Source organism: Ictidomys tridecemlineatus, chromosome 6 (genome assembly GCF_052094955.1).
Source record: "Ictidomys tridecemlineatus isolate mIctTri1 chromosome 6, mIctTri1.hap1, whole genome shotgun sequence".
Taxonomy (NCBI): domain Eukaryota; kingdom Metazoa; phylum Chordata; class Mammalia; order Rodentia; family Sciuridae; genus Ictidomys; species Ictidomys tridecemlineatus.
In genome coordinates, this window is record NC_135482.1 from 57,738,230 (window position 1) to 57,756,127 (window position 17,898).

The 17,898-nt window shown below is 35.4% G+C and overlaps 2 protein-coding genes across 2 annotated transcripts; both read right to left on the reverse strand.

The window, feature by feature from the left end:
• Window positions 1-1,603: 1,603 nt before the first annotated feature.
• LOC101963218 (olfactory receptor 2AP1) lies at window positions 1,604-2,530 on the reverse strand. Its single transcript, XM_005342512.2, has one exon. It carries the CDS (start codon window positions 2,528-2,530, stop codon window positions 1,604-1,606), a length of 927 nt encoding a protein of 308 aa, XP_005342569.2.
• A 12,943-nt stretch (window positions 2,531-15,473) lies between these two features.
• On the reverse strand, window positions 15,474-16,463 carry LOC144365051 (olfactory receptor 6C4-like). Its single transcript, XM_078015826.1, is given in 1 exon segment — window positions 15,474-16,463. A coding segment is annotated over 1 exon segment (990 nt).
• Between the last annotated feature and the right edge of the window lie 1,435 nt (window positions 16,464-17,898).

The window sequence follows — 17,898 nt, forward strand, 5'->3', positions numbered from 1 at the left end:
ATACAGCCATCTATCCATCTATCATTCATTCATCCATTCAATAGCATACTCTTGCTTGGCATTACAGTTGGAATTGTGATCAAAAAGATATTATCTCTAGGCTGGACTTGTAGCGCAGTGATAGAGCACTTGTCTAGCATGTGTGAGGCATTCGGTTTGATGTTCAGCACCACATTAAAAAATAAAGTTGTTATGTTCATCTACAACTAAAACAAACAAACAAACAAACAAACAAACAAACAAAAAGAACATAGTATTTCTGCACTCCTGGACCTTACAGACTAGAAAAGAATACATTAAAAATATAACCATTATTTTGGTTATACTATGAATGACAAAACACAGAATACTATGAGGGATCATAATTAGGTGGTCATTTTTTTTATTCCTCTGTTCTTGAAATTCCATTTTTACCATTCTCTACCTTTTCAGCTTTAACTTTTCACCAATAACACTCTACAGTCTGACTAATTCTTACCCTACCTCCAACTTTGACATTTTCTCAAAGTGGTTAGGATAAACAATGAAACTCTAATTATTTATTCAAATACTTTAATTCTTCGTTTTAATTGCTCTCTGCAGCATTTCACATTGACAACAGCCTGTTTCTTAAGATATTCTCTTTCCATGAATTCCACAGATATTTTACTTTTCTTATTGTTCCACCTGCATTTGCTGCTCTTTAAATATTGGGAGGACCTTTAGAGTTTACTATTTGAGCCCCTATATTCCTATATAATCAATGATCACCTATGTGATAAGGGTTGTAAAATCCAGAGGGTGGTCCTGAATTCAGATGCCTTGACTATCAGCATTGATTTTATTTTAGATGAGAATTTAACCTAATTCAAAACTAAAATTATAATCTCCCTATTCTCCTTACTCCTTTTGTTTTGATTGATATAAATGACAGTATCACATATTCAAGCTCCTTGGATTAAAATTTTGGGCTCCTACCCCTAATATTTTTTCTACTCCATGTTTTTGATTTCTTGTCTTATTCCTACTTGTAAAAATCCAGTATAAATGGTATCCTCTCTGAAGACATTTATGGGCTAATTCACATTAAGTTGTTCAACTGAGTAATTCAATTGCTTTTTCAATTAAAAAAAACTTATTCATTTCTTTTTTTCTAAGCATATGCAATTAACTTTATTAAGATGTAACTTTAAGTGAATAAATATGAAAAAATTCTAAAATTTAAAATAATAATACATTGCCCAAATGAAAGTATAGAAATTAACTGCTTTATCAATTGTCTTAAAATTTCCACTTTCTTTTTTATTCACTTTTTCTTAAGTAGGAAATTGAACATATAAATTCATGTAAATAAAATGATCATTAAAATGGAGTTTATGGACAATTGCAGGTTGTCATACAGTCTCTAGTGCCAAACAACAAACAACCACAAACAACCACACATTATTTTGGCTTAGATACTCTTTTGCTTGCTCTGTATCAATTTAACAACAGGTTGCAATTTATTTATTTCCAAGTTTCACTAGACTGGATTTTAATTCTTTGTTGGGTACCTAGTAACCGTCAGAGAGCTTGGTACATGGTTGATACCCACCCAGTTCCAAATCTTTAATTTTTAAGTTCTTTAAAGATTCACAAGCTTTTTGACAATATCCTGGAAGGCTTGTTTTACCTGTTGGTTCCTTAGGGTGTAAATGAAGGGGTTCAACAAAGGAGCCACTGAAGTAATGAGTAGAGCTACTCCCTTGTTGAATGTGTCTCCTTCTGTTGAGGGTTTAATATAAATGAAGATGCAGCTTCCGTAAGAGAGGGAGATGACAATCATATGGGAAGAACAGGTGGAAAAGGCCTTTGACCTCTGCTGGGCTGAAGGAAGTTTCAGAATAGCCCTGATGATAAATGTATAGGAGATAATCACTAGTACCAGAGTGACAATCAGGGTCACAGATGCCACAAGAAAGACTATCTTCTCCATGAGGCTAGTGTCTGAACAGGAGAGTTCTCGAAGAGGCTCAAAGTCACAGAAATAATGATTCAGCCTGTTGGATGCACAAAAGTCCTGCTGATTCATTAGAGTGAACGGTGGTATAATAACCATTAACCCAGCCAGCCAAGAGCAGAGAACCAGCTGGGTGCAGACTCTGCCACTCATGATGATCGTGTAATGCAGGGGTTTGCAGATGGCCACATAGCGATCATAGGACATGGCAGCTAGAAGATAAAACTCTGTGGATCCAAGGAATATGGCAAAGAAGTACTGAGTGAAGCAACCAGCAAAGCTGATACTCTTGTTCCCTGTGGTGATGCTGAAGAGGACCCTGGGAATGAAGATGTTTGTGAAGGAAATTTCCAGAAAGGAGAAGTTCCGGAGAAAAAAATACATGGGAGTCTGAAGGTGGGAGTCCAACAAGGTGAGGATGAGGATAGTCAGGTTTCCAATGATGCTGAGAAAGTAGGTCAGGAAAAAAAAAGTGAAAATTGCCACTTGGAATTCAGGGACATCTGTTAGACCCAGAAGGATGAACTCAGTCAATATGGTCTTATTTTTCATTGTTGAATGGTTTTTGAGTCTCAAGGTAAAAAAGAGAGAAATCAAAGTGGAGAAGGGAAGAGGTGCTCTGAAATGGACATGGGAAATATGAAGAGAACAAAATGGAGGGAACCATGAACTTTTCCTGTGATGACATGATCCAGATCAATGGCTCATTTGAATGGTGTTGAATTTTGTAGGAAAATTCTTGTCATTATTTCCCAACACCGTACCCTCCCCAGTGCCTGCATGAAGCAAGTGGCTGCCTCACAGATGATGTTCAAGAAGTTCAGGTAGTCATTTAACAAAGGAATGCCTCTAGCTGCGGCTTCCTTCTAGAATAATTGCTAATTTCTTTTCCCCATCATTCACTTCCCCAACTTTCCGCCGGTGCCATTCATTGCCTTACCTCCTTTGTTTGCTTAAGTCCTCTCAGAATTGCTGTTTTCTTTTCCAAATCTCTCATTTTTCTTCTGGTTCAACTTCCTTAATTCTCTTGATGTCAAAGAAATGCCAGGTCCTCATTTCCTCCCAATGGACCCTCCAGTCTTTTCTGCCTGTGTCTGTCAATGAGAATTTGAAGTTCTCTGTGTTAGTCACATGTCATTCTGTCCTTTGGAACATCTTCCTCACCTGTCAATATTAGCAGTAGCTTTAGTGGGTAATAATCTGCATTTACTTACTCTAATGCATTCAGAATCTTTAGAAATAGTTTTACTTTCCTGTAAGGATAAAGAGATTGCATCACATGCTAAGGAGTTTTAGGAACTTAAGGATATTTAAAGCAGAAACTCTTAAGTAGGAATCCAGTAATTCCTAGATTAGATGTGCTACGTCTGTGAATCCGCTAAACCATGAGCAAACTATTTTGTGTGAGTATGTAACTTTTATGGGGAACGTGTATACAACTATGATCTCTGGTTTTCTAGGAGGCTCTACATTTGAGCACTTTATGGGCATTTCAAGTCTTTACTTATTTGTGAGCTCATGTGGTTAAAGAGGCACTTTATCTGGGAATTTCCTCACTGATTTATTCAAGACTTTTTCTACTTATTGTTTTTATAAACATTTACAATGCAGCAGCTTCCAAGCATTTTTTATCATAATTCATTCTAAATTTTATGTATTTTTTTCAGCCAACATATATAATTTAAAGAAAAGTTTTACAGCACACTCCTTATTACATATTTCTATTTTATTATATTTAATTTCCTTTAAAATATTGTTTGCTACTCACTAAATTGACAACATAACCCTCTAGTGGGTTGTAGTCCATTCACAGATGGAATCTGGGATCAAGAAAAATCACGCAATGCTCTGGATACCCTTGCCCTTCTGGTTACCAACCTGGAATTCTTAGAGAGTGGCGGAGTATTCACCTTTGCTTAAGTTTCAGGATTCACAACCACAGAGAAGTAGTCAATGAGGCTACGAACAGTGAGCACACTTCCTTACTTGACCATCTAATTGGCCCAGGGAGATTTTAGTCCTAAGTATTCTTAGAAGGAAACCAAAATTATAAGGCCACATAATTAAAAGATAATATAAACTTTATTGCATTTTCTACATTCTCTGCCATCAAATCCCATCAGGATTTTGAAAAACCCCACAAACTTCCAGGGCTTATCTTGATAAGAAGTAACCTTCTTCTGCTCCTGTCCCTTCTTGATTTATCAAGGATTTGATGGTTTCTGCTATTCCACTCAGTGAGACTGGAGTTGAAGAAAGAAGAGTTTAGGAGGCTAAAAGAAAAGATTTTTGAGGAATAAAGTAGTTCTGGATTTTTCTGGCCTAGAAGAAATGAGGCTGTTGACCTCCGAAGGCAGAATATGAACTCTCTCTTACATCTCAGATATTCCTTATTCACAGCGACAGAGGTTATGTCTACTTTGTTGAGAACATGCACTGGGGGATCAATTGAATGTAAAAGCACAAGTTTCCCTGGGGATGCTTGTTTGGAACAGGTTAATGAGTGTCCTTGTTGACAATTTGGGAATGAGCTTTATACATATAGCTGAGCCAAGTTGGTCCAGAGAGACTAGAGGGTCTGGAGAGATGGGTTGATGTGGAGACGGTGGGGGTCATAGCAAGAGAGCATCAGAAGAGGAAGAGTATGACATGTTATTATCCTTCCCCAGTGGATGGGCACAGCTGATCTTGACTTGGATAAGCAGACTGGGTGGAACCATTGTCAGATCATGGAAATCCTGAAAAGCCACATTATTAAAAAACATCACTGGCCTCGTTTCAGTTAGCTCACTTACAGACTATTGGTTAGAGACACGTCAGGAGCAGTTTTCATTTTTTTGAAGGATGCATAAAGAAATGAAATACAAAACAGCAACAATAACAAAAAAAAATGGAATGGTCAAACTGAAGTAAGGATAGAAGCCTATATTGAGAAAATGCTTGCAACTCTCCAGTTTACAGTAGTGGAGAACTTGTTAAGACATGTATTTATTTCCTAGAAAGACTGACACATTGCTATCCAAGGACTTCTTCACAGCAATTAATTTATTAGGTTAATAAATACAAACACCAGGAAAACCAATTATAGCTTTAGAAATAAAATGCCAGAATTATGGACAAAATAACCACTATACATGCCTTACAAATGTCTTTTTTATACATGGTTTTATATATATTTCATAATGGGGAGGCCAAGAGAGGAAATGTGGTCAACCAAATAATTATCTTTTTAAAAAAAATTAACTAATTTCATATTTTGATTGACATGTAGTATTTGTATATGTTTAAGGTACAATGTGATGTTTTGATTTCTGTATACATTGGGTTACTTTAACATTTCTTTGTGAGGTATATCTTTGAAATCCTTTCTTCTAACTATGTTGAGATATATAATGCATTATTGTTAATCATATTCACCACCCTATGCCACAGAACATCAGAATTTATTCTTCTTATGTGCCCATTACCAATCTCTCTGTCTGCCCCAATTACCTCCTCTTACACTCCCTTGTTGTTGGTATACACTATTCTATCTCAATCTCCCTAAGATCTATTTTTTTTAGATACCACATATAAATCAGCTCATATGGTATTTGTCTTTCTGTGCCTGACTTATTCAATTAAACCAATATCTTTCAAGTACATCCATATTTTTTTTTAAAAAAGTAAAGGATTTCATGCCTGAATAGAATAGAAATTCATTGTGTATACAAATCACATTTTATTTTCATCTTCTTATCCTTCTTATTTTTTTTCAGTACTGGAGATTGAACTCAGGGACTCTCTACCTCTGAGCTACATCCCTAGCCCTATTTCTTTCTTTTCTTTTTGTACTTTTGAACCCAGGGTGCTTAACCACTGATACACATCCCCAGCCCTTTTTACTTTTTATTTTGACACACGGTCTTGCTAAGTTGCTCAGGATCTTGTTAAGTTGTTGAGGGTAGCTTTAAACTTGTCATCCTCCTGCCTCAGTCTCCAGAGTCATTGGGATTACAGGTATGCACCACCACATCTGGCCTCAGCTCTATTTATTTCTTATTTTGAACAGAGTCTTGCAAAGTTGCTCAGTTGGCTTTGAAGATGTGATCTTCCTGCTACATCTTCCCACTTTTCTGGTATTATAGTTATGCACCACCATGCTTACCTCATACAATTTCTTTATGTATTAATTCATTGATAGACATTTAGATTAATTCCATATCCTAGATGTTTTGAATAGTTCTGCAATAAACATGGGAGTACAAGTATATCCTTATTTGGAACAGGCTAATGGATGTCCTTTGTTGACAATTTTGGGATCAAGCTTTACACATATAACTGAGGGAAGAGGGTCCAGAGAGATGAGTTAGGAGGAGGGTTTGTAGGGAAGGTGTGGGGGGACATGGTGATTTCATTTTATTTGGGTATATATCCTGTAGTGGTATTGCTAGATCAGATGGTATCAATTTCATCTTAAATTACACAATAATCTTCATGTCTCTCAGTCTCATTTTCCTGTTCTCTAAAATAGGATCACAATACCTATTAAATAGAAATATAATTATTAAGGGTGTGGATTAGTACCTGGTACATAGGATATGCTTCCCAAATACTTCCCATTTTTTATTTTCCACTACAATAAATATTCTAAAACTATATTTGGCAATAGTTCATTTGTTTCTTTCAAATATGTTTATAGAGAAGAAAGTTTTTTCAAATATGTTTATAGAATTAGCAACTTTTCATAAGTTGCTATTGGAAACCATTTAGCTCTGACAGATTATAAATGCTTTTTTAAGGAAATCTCTTTCCCTAGAGATTAGGAAAATAGAAAGGATAGCAGAAGAAGTAAGTTGAGTGAGTGGTCATGTCTCATGAGTTACTCTAAACTGCAAATGGTGCAGATTTGAATTTGGGAACAAAAATCAGAAATAAGACAAGGAGAGCAAGAAGTGGAAATATGCTTCAGGGAGTGATTCATGGAGGAAATTATTTGATAATATTATTTGAAAAGGCTGGACTGTGTGTTAGTCAACTTTCTATCACTGGGACAAAATACCTGAGATGAACAAATTAGAGGAGGCATTATTTATTTTGGATCATGGTTTCAGAGGTTTCAGTTCATAGTTGACTGGCTCCAGAGCTTTTAGCAGAACATCACGGTAGGAACCAAAGCCACTCACTTTGTGTTGGCCAGGAAGCAAAAAGAGAGAGGGGAGGGACCAAGGTTCTCAAACCCCTTTCAAGGGCACACTCCAATGTCCTAACTTTCTTTCCACTAGGCCCCTACTCCTAAAAGTTCCACCACCTTCTAATAGCACCATTATCTGGGGACCAAGCCTTCAACACATGAGTCTTTGGGAGACATTTGATTTCAACCATAATAGGCTGTTCTCCAAAGGTTAGAAAGAACCTATTTTGCACGATAAGTAAGTGATTAGGATAAATGTGACCAAAAGAAGATAGCAGTTGTTTTAGAAATTATAACTTTTTTTTGAGAAAGCCTTCTAATGTCAGAAGTTTCTAGTTGCTTATTTTATAGGTTTTATATTTGTGATAATCTTACCTTGTGATGGAGAAAGTAGAACATTAATTTTGTGTAAGAGATGCTGTAATAAGAAACACCTTTGGTCATTTCTAACATCCTCAGGAATAATTTAGTTCATAATATTACGAAGCTTTTGTTGCATTTGAATGAATAATCATCAGAGCCCTGAATTTTATAAGATCTTAATGGATAATAAGCTAATCCATTCATTCATTCAACAAATACTTATTGACTCTTATTTACCATGTGCAAGCAATGCAGGCAAACCACTGAAGTCCCTGCCTTGAGGTGGCATGTGGACAACAAGTGAATCAACAGGTAGATATAAAATGAGTGAAATGATGATAAGTGTGATACAAAATAAAGCAGAAGTTATGCATTAAATTGTGTGCCCCCACACAAGTTCCAATCCTAAATACCTCAGAAAGTGACCTTATTGGTTATCTTATTTAAATTTATTTAAATTGACCAGACTCTTTGCAGAGCTAATCAATTTAAAATAAAGTCCTTAGGTGGGGGCTCAAACTGAACATGATTGGTGTCCTTATAGAAAAGGAGAAAACTGGAGACACACAAACACAAGGAAATTGTCATGAGAAGATGAAAGTAGAGTTTGGGGCATCCTTCTACCAGCTGGAGATTGACTGCCAGCCACCCAAAGCTAGGGCACAGGCCTGGAACCGATGTCCTCATAGTTCTTAGAAGAAACCATTGCTGCTGATACCTGAATCTCAGGCTTCAAGCCTCCAGCACTGAGACAAGAGCAGAATACAGCAAAAAGAAGAGGGTGCTGAGGTCAGGGAGGTGAGAGCTGTGAAGAGCGAATAGGGTTTTGTGGGTTATGCAAGGACTTCAACTTGTGCCAAAATATTAGAGGATATGAATAATATGATCTGATTTCGGTAATGAAGTATTATTCTGGGTGCAGTATTGAGAATAACCTAGAGTGAAATAAGGTCAAAAGCATAGAGACCAGACTGGAAATTGCTGCAATAATCCCAGTGAGATTTGATGGTGTTTGGCAACAGAGTGGAAGGGATAGAGATGGTGGAGTGGTTGGATTCTAGATATATCCTGAAGGGAGAGGCAGCAGAATTTGTTGCTGGGTTGCATATGGTATAATTAAAAATTAGCGGTCTACATATACATGAGTTTATTTTATAGATTCACTACTCTGTTTCATTAATATATTTGATTCTCTTTATGGCAATACTTTGATTACTGTAGTTTTGTGATGATTTTTGAACTTAGGTCTTGTTATCATTCCTACGTTATTATTCTCCTTTTCCAGAATTGTTTTGGTTATTCTAGTTCTTTCGCATTTCCATATGAAGCTTGAAATCAACCTGTCAATTTCTACAAAAATATATGGTATGATTTTGTTTTTGGTGTTGCATTGAATCCATAAGTCACTTGTAGGAGAATTACTGTCTTAAAAAATTAAGTCATCTAACCATGAACAAGGTATCTCTGAATTTATTTAGTCTTCTTTAATTTCTTTCAGTAATGTGGAATTTTCAATACTAAATTTATCTCTAAATATTTGATATTTTAATACTGTTAGAAATGGTATTGTTTTAAAATTTATTTCTCATTGTTCCAACTATACAGAAGTATATTTGATTTTGTATATTGGTCTTTGTTTTAGTCAGATTTTCATCTTTTGTAACCAAAAGACCTGACAAAAGCAATGTGGTGAAGAATTTTATATTTGGTTCCTGGTTTTAGAGATTCAGTCCATGTTTGGCTGACTCCATAACTCTAGGCCCAAGGTGAGGCAGGAAATCATGATGAAAGCAGCTCAGGATGTGGCAACAGAAAGGAGGAGGGGGGCTTTGTTCACTGCATAACTCAGAGGGTTATATTTTGACCTGCCTCCTTTAGGCACACCCTACCTGCCTATAGACACCACTCAGTTAATCCACTGATTACATTAAAGCTCTCATAACCCAATAATTTTACTTCTAAACTGTCTTGCATGTGCTACACATGAGTTTTTGGGAGACACTTATTTGAACATCATTTCAGATTTTTCTACATAGATTACCATGTCATTTGTGAATACCAACAGTTACTTTTTCTTTTCAACCTAGATTTCTTTTATTTCTTTTTCTTGTCTGATCAGGATTGCTGGACTATCTAATCTGAGATACTGGAGGTAGAAATGGTATGAGCAGAAATTCCTGCCTTGTTATTTTTATCAAGGGGAAAACAAGGGGAAAAGTTATTAATTGCAGCTTTTTCACTGATACCCTTTATTAGGATGAGGAAATTACTTTCTATTTCTAAAGTTTGTTGAAAGCTTTCCTCAGAGTGAATATTGGGTTTTGTCAAATGCTTTTTCTGCATCTACTAAAATAGTCACGTGGTTCTGTTTTTTATTTTGTCAATACCATGATTAAATAGATTGATTTCTAGATGTTAATAGTGTGGAGCAATTAAATCAAGTCAATTAATGTATCTACCACTGAAAATACTTACTATATTTGTGGTGCAAATATTTGAAACTTACTCTTTTTTAAAAAAATATTTTTATAAATGTTGGTGAAATTTTATTTATTTATTTATTTGTATGTGGTGCTAATAATTGAACCCAGTGCCCTACATATGCTAAGCAAGCACTTTACCACTGAGCCATAATCCCAGCCCCTGAAACTTACTCAATGATTTGAAATGTATACTACACTATTATTAACTATATTCACCAAGCTGTGCAATAGATCTAAAAATGGACTGATCTTATTTCTCCTGAGGCTTCTTGTCCTTTGACCATCATCCTTCTACCATGTCCTAATCTCTGCTAATCATGATTCTACTCTCTGCTTCTATGAGTTCTGTTGTTTTAGGTTCAACAATAAGTGAAAACATGCAGTATTTGCCTTTGTGTGACTAGCGTAATATTCTACAATTTCATTCGTATTGTTGCAAATGATAGGATTTCTTTATTTTTAAAGGCTGAATAGTATTCTTTTGTGCATGTATACACTGAATTTTCTTCATCCATTAGTCTGTGATGGACTTGTAGGTTGTTTATGTAAGTAGGTCATTGTGAGTAGTGATGCAATGAATGTGGGAGTGTGAACTTCTCTTCAGTATTCTGATTTCATTTCTTTTGAGGAAATACTCAGAAGTGGGATGGCTAGGTCATATGGTAGTATTATTTTTTGTTTGCTCCCAAAATTCCATACTCTTCTTCATAATGATTGTACTAATTTACATTCCTAAAAACAGTGTAAAAGTTGAGCTTTCTTCACATCCTCACCAAAATGTATCTTTTTTTTTGATAATATCTATTTTTTTCTGGTACCAGGAATTGAACCCAGGGGTGCTTAACTACTGAGCAACATCCCCAGTCCTTTTTTAATATTTTATTTAGAGACAGGGTCTTGCTGAGTTACTTAGGCCCTCACTAAGTTGCTGAGGTTGGCTTTGAACTCACAATTCTCCTGTCTCAGCCTTCTAAACTTCTGGGGTTACAGATGTGCACCACCAGCCCTACTAGTATTAGCCATTCTAACACATGTGTGGTAATATCTCATTTAGGATTTAATTTGTGTTTCCCTGATGATTAGAGATGTTAAGTATTTTTCATATACTTATGGTCATTTGTATGTTTTTTGAGACATGTCTACTCAGGTCTTTCACACATTTTTAAATCAGTTTTTTTCTTCATATTACTGAAGCCCCTTACATAAGTCTTAGCACCACTTCTTTGTTCCTAGCCATTTTCAGACATCTCAGATATGTCTTCCTCCCCATTTATCCTTCTTGTGTGGCTAGTCTCCATTTCTGTTTGTTCTACCATGTTTCTGTAGGTTCCTAAATGGTCACTGGAGCCCTACAAAGGCTATTATCACTTACAAAAAACTGTGCATTTCTTGTATTTTGTGGGGGTAGAAGGTTAGTTGTATCCTATGTTGCCATGTTTTCTATTTTTTATTACTTTTCAATCATTTGATCTCTTTTATTGGATAATAATTTTAATTTTGTTGATTTAAAAGTTATAAATCACCTCTTATTTTTTTAAAAAAAATTTTAGATGGATACCATATATTTATTTTATTTATTTTTATGTGGTGCTGAGGATCTAACCCAGTGCCTCACATATGCAAGACAAGTGCTTTGTCATTGAGTCCCAGTCCCAGCTCAGTTACCTCTTATTTTTATCATGGATACTTTAAGACTCATGCATGTTCATTTTCATCTTCTGATTAATTTATGCTTTTTATTTCTTCCTTTGACCACAACATATTATCTTTCTTATATGTTACTTTGGTCTTTCTTTGCAATCCCATCATGCGTTACGTTTTATAGAATTTTATTTCTAGTTATAGACATATTTTCTTTTTTCTTGAGTCTTATTTTTTAAAAATATACTTATAGATAATATAAATTATGTTATAATTTTAACGTTTCATATCATTTTCATCATCCTTCTGGATTTATCTCCCTTCTTTTTTGTTTCTTTAAAAATTGTTTTCAATTTTTTTCGTGTGTGTGCAGCAAACCTTCTGAGGTTTTTTAAATTATTGTTCTAGTACATGTGATGCCTGATTTTAAAAGTTCTACTCTTTCTTTTTCCATCCTACATCACATTTTATGATACCCATTGCCATTATTCTATTTCCCTTTGCCTATGACTCCCATTATCTAGATTTATTTTGGCATTTGCACTCGTCTTTAGGTGTCTATATATCATTTATTACCTATATATGTACTTACCTATAATCTCTCTCTAGTCAAATATTTTTATTGTCTTTGGTTGTATTTGGATATTTTACCAGAACTTAAATTTTATCTTGTTGTGTATGCTTTGACTCTACCTCTCCTAGAATTACTCTCATTTTTTTTCATTTCATTTATTAAGCTTTTGAGCAATATTTTAACCTCTTAATTTTTATGTTTTTAATAATATCAGTATCTTCCATATATTTTTTCAGAATATTATACTGATTTAAAAATTTTGATGCTTCTGTTTCAATAATCTCCTTTACATCATATATTGTCCAGGGAAGATCTCGCCCCTCCCCCAGTGGTCAATTCCTCAGATGGGTGGTGGTATTAATTTCAGAGTGTATGACTCTAGTAGAGTTTCAGCTGTACTCCCTATTGATAGGTATGAACAGATGCTCAAGCTCTCATTTGTGACCTTCTGGGTGATTTTAAAGAAAGGATTGAAGATGGTCCTTAGGCCAGAGTACTCATGGTATTACAGAACTGTTCTCAACCATCTCTTTGTTCTACCTTAGCAGATTTCCTATAATTTTTTTTCTTTCGAATTTTCCTTTGAACTCTTTGTTCACATTTGGCATTGGAGTTGACCACCTCTTTAGATTTCAAAGCCATAAGTCCGCAAGCTCTGGAGGTGTTAAGAAGAGGCAATGGGAGCATGAATGTCCAAGTGTGGCAGATCAGCCCTCCCTCATTTTCATAATGTCACCCTAGCACTTCAATGAAATTATACTGAGACCACTAGGTACCTAAATCTGTATCTTTTGATTCTTGTCTACAGTATTGATAGGAGGAAGAAAACTCATCAATTCACATACTTAGTATTGAACATTCCAGTAACTCAGTCTCAGAATCAATGAAATACTTACTTTTGCTTATCTCTGACCTAGATTATATTCCAAGAATGTATGAACATAAAGCCAGTCTAGATGAACACCTTCAGAATACCATGAATTGTTTTTTATTTTTTGCATTTTGGGAAGGTAATTTTTTCCTTCCCAAATTCATTTCCAAATGCTTAGATTGCGAAAACAGTGATGTCCTGCCTTGTGATTATAGACTTTGACTTACTTGGTGTGCTTACTTCTCTGTCCCAGAATATTCATCTACTCTTTCCATAGATATCCAGTATACATGGCTAGTGTTAACCCAATTCTTACAACCCATTTCTGAGTATTCTGATATTTTCATTTGGAATATGGGCGGGACCTTCACAAATCTGGCAACCCAAACATGCACTGAGACACAGGAGGAGTGGAACTATATTGGTCTTGTTGCAGAAGGATTTCATGTAGAAATGAAATGGCCTATGTTTTATAGTCCTATTTATATTAAACCAATCAAATTAATATCTGTTCTTAGTTAAGCTATAGTTCTTCAAAAAAGATATTGTTACAATTATGTGATTATGATGGTTTACAATTAAGTGGTTTTTATTAAATCACAAATACTGGCTCTCTATTTTATGTCTGTTATTTTATTTAATTCTTAAGGTACCCTATAAAATAGACACTATTAATATCCATATTGTACAGTTGAGAAAGATAAGCCTTATAAAGGTCAAGTAACTAAATCTAGGTAATTCTGATAGATCATTGAGAATCTGGGATTTGAATAAAGCCTGTGTTTTAAACCGGTTTACCACACAGGTTTTCGGAGACATTTGGATGTGGGGGCTCTTAATAATGCAGGTGTGACTGTTTAAGAACATTTCTGTACCAATTAAAAGATATCTCAGTGAATCTGGAATATATTGAAAGTCAAATTAATTACTAATTTATAGCAATAAAAGAACCCAGATATTTAAAATAGCAGAGGCTTCCATAAAAGACTTTTTATTCAAAAATACAACATAGACTCCAATACTTTCTGTGGGTCTGACAATTTGTTCTCATAATCAATATAATCCAACTTTTCCTTGAGAAGCAATATGCTGCTCATGTTAAAACAGATAAAGTATGTCAATATACTGGATTATGTTCCACTTTTTGTACTCAAAACAGTAAACAACATCCTACAGTGTGTTAGGATAGCATCAAACTATGTAGACATGCTCAGATTAGAAAAAGTCCTTCCATTGAAATCAAGGTCCTACCAACACCTGTTAAAATTTAAGTTGTTATCTTGAATCCATGTGTCCACTTCTTTTGGTAGGGGAGTTTATTCCCAGCTGTTTTTCAAGACTCATAATTTGGAACATTCTAGATAGAAAACTGTATCCATATCTTACATTCTTTTCACTTTACAAAATAGTTATTCATGGTGGTTTGTGTTAGCAACAAAAACAGTATATTTGAGGGAAAGTTAAAGGAATGAAGAAGATCATAGAATTTGTCTTTTCTAATATCTAATTAATATAAACAAAAAGATGAAAATAAAATCATAATAGGATAAAGGGAGGCTGGATTTGATTAGTGTATACTGTTTGCATGTAATTGAAATATAACTCTGAACTCCATTAATGTTTCCAATTAATACATACAAATAAAAAGATCACCAGGAACTATGAAAGAGAGAGGAAGCAGATCTCCTGCTGTTAACTTAAAAAGAGGTCATCTAAGAAATTAAACAATAGATTCTGTCAAGGAGAGGCACAAACAGAGAGGCTCCCAACCTTCCTCTAGGAGCCTCTTTTAACCTCTAGAAGGGACACATGTAAGGTGACAATATCTAAAAAATTTTCTTCTAATTTGAATGATGTGGACCACATGTATATTCTTTACTTTCATTTTCCACTTATAAAAGGATGAAGGTTGCAATGGCTATAACTGAAACCTAAATGATAAAGGGAGAGAATTGGAATTACATTTTAATGGAAGCACAGTCTCTGGGGCTGAGGAAAAAGGCCAGTGCCTCTCCCCTTGAAAAAATTCTGATGGCCACATGGTGTTTTTTAAGACTCCTCTTGACTCATAAACTCAACTAACTCCACAGTTTGCAATTATACACTTTACAATCTGGCCTTCTTTGTCACTCCAAACTCTTCTCTCAAAAAAGCAGTGTTTTGCTTCTTAAATTTGAAGTCATTTCTGGAAAGAATAGTTAATTCTTCCCAACTGTTCTTTTGCTGGATTCATTAACCCTTTTCTAGTAACACTTACTATGTCATGTTTTTGTAAATTTATCCAAAAATTTACAGTTTACACACCTTACCCCTGGACTGTAGATTCCTTGAACATTAGAACATGTGATTTCTGTATTTTTATTTTCAGGGGCCAGTTAAGCCTTTGATATTTAGTAGACTCTCAAAATATTTCTATGAAGTGGAAATACATTTTTCATTCTTTTTTTTTCTTAAAACTTTACAATCTTTTTGACAGTGTCCTTGAAGGCTTGCTTTACTTGTTGATTTCTTAGAGTATAAATAAAGGGATTCAACACGGGGGTGACTGAAGTAATGAGCACAGCTATTCCTTTGTTGAAAGCACCTCTTTCTTTTATAGAGGGATTAATGTACATAAACATGCAGCTGCCATAAGACAGGGAGATGACAATCATGTGGGAAGAGCAAGTGGAAAAGGCCTTTGTCCTTTGCTGGGCAGAAGGGATCTTCAGAATGGTCCTGATGATGTATGTGTAAGAAACTGTCACCAGAATCAAAGTAATCACTAGAGTCACCACAGCCATGAGCATGACCATCCTTTCTAAGAGGCTTGTGTCTGAGCAGGCCAGCTCCAGGAGGGGCCCATAGTCACAGAAATAGTGATTGAGAACATTGGAGGCACAGAAATCTACCTGACTCATCAAGACGACTGGCAGTAAGATAGCGAGGAATCCCCCCAGCCAGGAGCAGAGCACAAGCTGTGTGCAGACTCTGCTGCTCATAATGGTCAGGTAATGCAGGGGTTTGCAGATGGCCACATAGCGATCATAGGACATGGAAGCCAGGAGGTAAAACTCTGTTGCCCCAAGAAATATAGCAAAAAAATACTGAGTGATGCAGCCTGCAAAGCTGATGGCCTTATTTCCTGTTGTCATGCTGGTCAGAAATCTGGGAATAAAAATGGATGTGAAGGAAATTTCTAAGAAGGAGAAATTCCGGAGGAAGAAATACATGGGGGTTTGCAGCTGAGAATTCAGTAAGGTGAGGATGATGATAGTTAGATTTCCTAGGACACTGAGCATGTAGGTGATAAACAGAAACACGAACATCACCACCTGAAGTTCAGGTTGACTTGTGAGGCCCAGTAGAATAAATTCAGTCAGCATGGTCCTGTTTTTCATAGTTGAGCTCCAGCAGATCTAAGAGGGGAAAAGTGAGAAAGATGAAAACTGCAGAATTCCCCAGTAGAAGAGATAAGGCTTATTTTAAGAACAGAATGAGGTCACACATTGCTCTTCGTTGTATCAGCCCAAATCAGTGTTCCTTGGATTACACTTGCCTCCATGAAAGCCCCATATATTTTATATAAGTGACCTTATTCCTAAAGTCTTTGTAATTCCTCAAATTTATATATTCCCAGGCACTTAACAAAAGATATAATAGAATAATTACCCAACATTTTTTTTTTCAAATGAATGTTTTTGGAACTATTCTTTCCTCTCAAAGTGCTTATGAAACCTCCACATTTAAAGCACTTTCCTCTGACTCTATTAATAATCTCTCTTACTTCTCACTCTTGGTAGAAATATTTCCACCTGATGCTGTTTTCTATTTCTTTGATTTCTCTGAAATTTTTTGCTTCAGTGGATCTCTGCTGTAGATCCCCATCTCATCACTGTCCAAATATCTGACTTCCTTGTTTCAGGAACAAGTAAGACTTCCCCCCAAATGGGCAATGCTGAATAACTTCTGATTTTATGCTGTGAGACTTTCTCCTGCCTGATAAAGCTTAGGCATCAATAAATCATGCTAATTAGCATTTTATTATAAGTCTCTTACCATCAGTGCCTCCAGGACCTTGATTTGAAATACACTCTTGAGAACTGAGTTATTGAGCAATGCACAGACAGCATCACAGAATGGATTTTGCACTGTTTTAAAGTGTCCTCAGTGGCACCACAGGGTGACAGTTCATCATGCCCAAATTGCTATCTATTCTTAGAATATGGAGATCAGGAAGAGAGGTCCCCACGTAATTCTTATTTTTTTTAAACAATAAGAGTTTTTTTAGAGATAAATTCGTATTTCCAGGGAAGGAAACTTTGTCTAAATATTCTTTATGCATTTTTAGATTTTTCTGATAAAGAAGCAAAGACAAGGTTAAGTGGTCCCTCCAATTCTCATGCATAATGTTAGAAAAATCATATCAAAATTATTCTCACCAATCTCTATATTTCTCATATAGATTTTAGAGGTAATAGGTGATGTTAAACATTGAACTGGGTCTCTAACAATCCTCCTTTGCCTCTTTATACTAACCTGTGATCTTTGACAAGTATTGCATTTTATTCCAGATTTTTTACAATTGATGGCTTTCATGACCCACATTAACAGAATTATAACATTGGTGATTTTAAAAGTACAAGATGCTCATACATTAGACAATCTAAATGTGTGTAGGGTGCAGTATACCTTGTCATTCCTAAGAGGTAAGACAAAGATAAAGTGTGCCATGTGAATCTCTGAGTAATCTTAAATCTGACATGCTTCCTATTGGCTTTCACATACAACCTTAGATTGCCTTCCACATTCTGTCCTTGGAAGTATCCAAAGTTG